Below are 2,631 nucleotides of genomic sequence, written 5' to 3'. Positions count from 1 at the left end.
GAATTTGTCTCAGCCAAAGTAAAACAGGAAGTGACATCAAAGGGGAACTCATTAATAAAATAAAATCTTTGTTTATTGAAACAATATCATTTAAGATTGAACTCTTCTTCATTTCTCTTTTATAGAGACTCAAAATAATGTAAAGAAACATCAGATTCTTCTCTACAGTCTGTGTTGTTAGCCATTGTAGTAATGATCTGTTTACATGCAGACATTCCCCTTTGACATCACTTCCTGTTTCTTCACATGCAAATATCTCAACAACCGTTCATCTCAGAGGTGTGAAATTTGTTTTGCAACATTTTATCAATGTTATCTTTCCAAAAAGGCATTCATGTTTATCTCAAAAATGTAATGTCACAGGCMCTTTAAAGGCCTAGCATGAAGGAATCGTTACAGTGACGTACTTTTTAAAAACACATCTTACTGTAGATGCAGCATTTCTTCACTTGAATTATTAAAACTTCACAGATTAATGGTTTCTCTGACCCACTTCTCCTGCACCTGAAGGCATCACATAAGTGACCTGAAATGTTTCCATCCCTCAGAACATGAAGGCCGGTGGCCCCTCCTCCAGTCGGATGGTGGACCCGGGAAGCCTGCCCGTGCCGGCCCAGTCGGGGCTGAGCCGTAGGGGGAAAATGCGGACCCCCAGCGTGCCCGAGATGAGCCGGGAGGCCGGGCTGGAGCTGCTCAGGGAGCGACCGGAGGAGGCGCTGTCCCCGAGCCGCCCCCAGGTCCTGGAGACCCCCGAGTCTCTGAGCGACTCTCTGTACGACAGCCTGTCGTCCTGCGGCAGCCAGGGCTGAGGCAGCCAAGGAGAGAGAGGACCGACGCTCCCGTCGAGACCACCGGCTCTGCTTCACTGCAGCTGACCCCTCTGCTGTTCAGCTGGAAGGACGGACTGATCTCTTCTCCTCAGGATTTCAAAACCCACGAAGCCAAAAGCCACTGTAAGAATCTAGATTGTTCACGTTTCCACAGACACGCTGAAGTGTGGACTGAGTGTACAGACTGTRAGACGCATGGCCGAGCTCCGGATCAGCAGCTCCTCACTCCCGCTCGTTGTTTCTCTGGTTCAGTAGATGAAGAACTGCATCCATCCATCCATCTGTTCTGTTCAGCTCACCATAGTGTTTTCAGAAGAAAGAAGAAAAAAGTTCATGTCTGTGTTTGCTGACTGCTTAACTCATGCATCACCATGTTCCAAACGATTTTATTGACCAAGTTGATATTGTTTCACAGCCAGGAAGCGTGTCTGTTCCTGGATCATAACGCATTTAAAAGGTAATATATACCAGCAATAATAACATAGATGAGAGAAATGACATTATTTGATGGATAAGTATGTTTTTAATTTATTTATTTCAAAATGTACGTTTTTTTATTAATCTTTCTGTGAAAACTGCAGTCGCCTGGCTTAGTTAGAMTCTGTTTCATCATCTCTGCTGTTGCAAATAGAAACTCTGTACCTACTGCCGTTTTTTCAACTTTCTAATTAAAAGTTTTGATTTAATTTGAGTCTTTAGCTGTTTTATTGTTGCAGAATGTGGTGTTTGTTTATAGCTGGTTGTTTTTRATCGGCTGAGTGTGCTGTTGGCTCCTCCTCAGTTCTCGTCCACTCAAACTCAGRTTGATTTGTTTTTCAGGGTGAAAGGATTATAAAACACAGAACTTCTATGATTTTTAAAAACCAGCTAAACAGGTTTGGACAGGTTTTAATAATGGTGGAGACGTTACTCCCTGGTTAAGCTACAGGTGATGGATGGACTTTTTTTTATTTTTTTGCGAAGCGGCGCAGAAAAGTTCTGTGCTGCTGGAAACTCCCTCCCTCCACAAAATAACAGGAACCAGTTCAGCAGACATGCACAGTCAGGTCAGTTTTCCACAATCAGAATAAAATGATCATGCACGCTGTTCGGATTATCAATCGGCATAACCCACCCCTCTCATTCAGATTACAAATTCATTCGGATCGCGCTGAATCGGGTCAGAACAATCTGAATGGAGTGTTTATCTGACGCATTTTTATTCCAAATGGCCGTTTAATCCGATTAATTATGTCCATGTAAACGTAGCTAATGTTACCCTTCATGGTGTTTTCATGTTCCACTAATGTTCAGGAGCATCTCTGACTCAYGTTCCACTAAACTCCTTTTTATTCATCTATTCATCATTTCTGATGGTGCAGAGATGAACCACATATGTACAGGACAGATTTGCATCTATTTGTATATTCAAATTTAGGCATGTCACAGGATCCATGCATTTATCACATCTAGGCTGGACTACTGTTATTATCTGGGTCCAAAAAACTCTTTAAGAAGTCTTCAGTTGATCCAAAATGCTGCTGCTAGAGTTTTACTGAGAGTTGGAAGTAGAGATCATATTTCTCCAGTTTTAGCTTCTCTCCAGTGGCTCCCTGTCAAATTCAGAAGAAAATTTAAAATATTACTCCTAACATACAAAGCTCTTAACAACCAAGCTCCATCATATATTAAACATCTTATTGTTTCATACTTTCCTAACAGAGCACTTCACTCTCAGACTGCAGGTTTACTTGTGGTTCAAGTTTCTAAAAGTAGAATGGGAGGCAGAGCTTTCAGTTATTAAGCTCCTCTCTTGTGGAAC

General features: G+C 42.1%; 1 protein-coding gene across 1 annotated transcript in view; it reads left to right on the top strand.

The window, feature by feature from the left end:
- nckap5l (NCK-associated protein 5-like) overlaps positions 1-1,516 on the top strand; it is a gene marked incomplete in the record, with an annotated part of 81,411 nt that extends 79,895 nt beyond the window's left edge. Inside the window, 1 exon segment of the mRNA XM_014022558.1 lies at positions 549-1,516. Coding sequence (XP_013878012.1) covers positions 549-809 — 261 coding nt within the window.
- Between the last annotated feature and the right edge of the window lie 1,115 nt (positions 1,517-2,631).

The sequence above is a fragment of the Austrofundulus limnaeus genome, unplaced genomic scaffold, assembly GCF_001266775.1.
Source record: "Austrofundulus limnaeus strain Quisiro unplaced genomic scaffold, Austrofundulus_limnaeus-1.0 Scaffold335, whole genome shotgun sequence".
In the NCBI taxonomy this organism is placed as follows: domain Eukaryota; kingdom Metazoa; phylum Chordata; class Actinopteri; order Cyprinodontiformes; family Rivulidae; genus Austrofundulus; species Austrofundulus limnaeus.
This window is presented reverse-complemented; position numbering and strand designations above follow the sequence as displayed.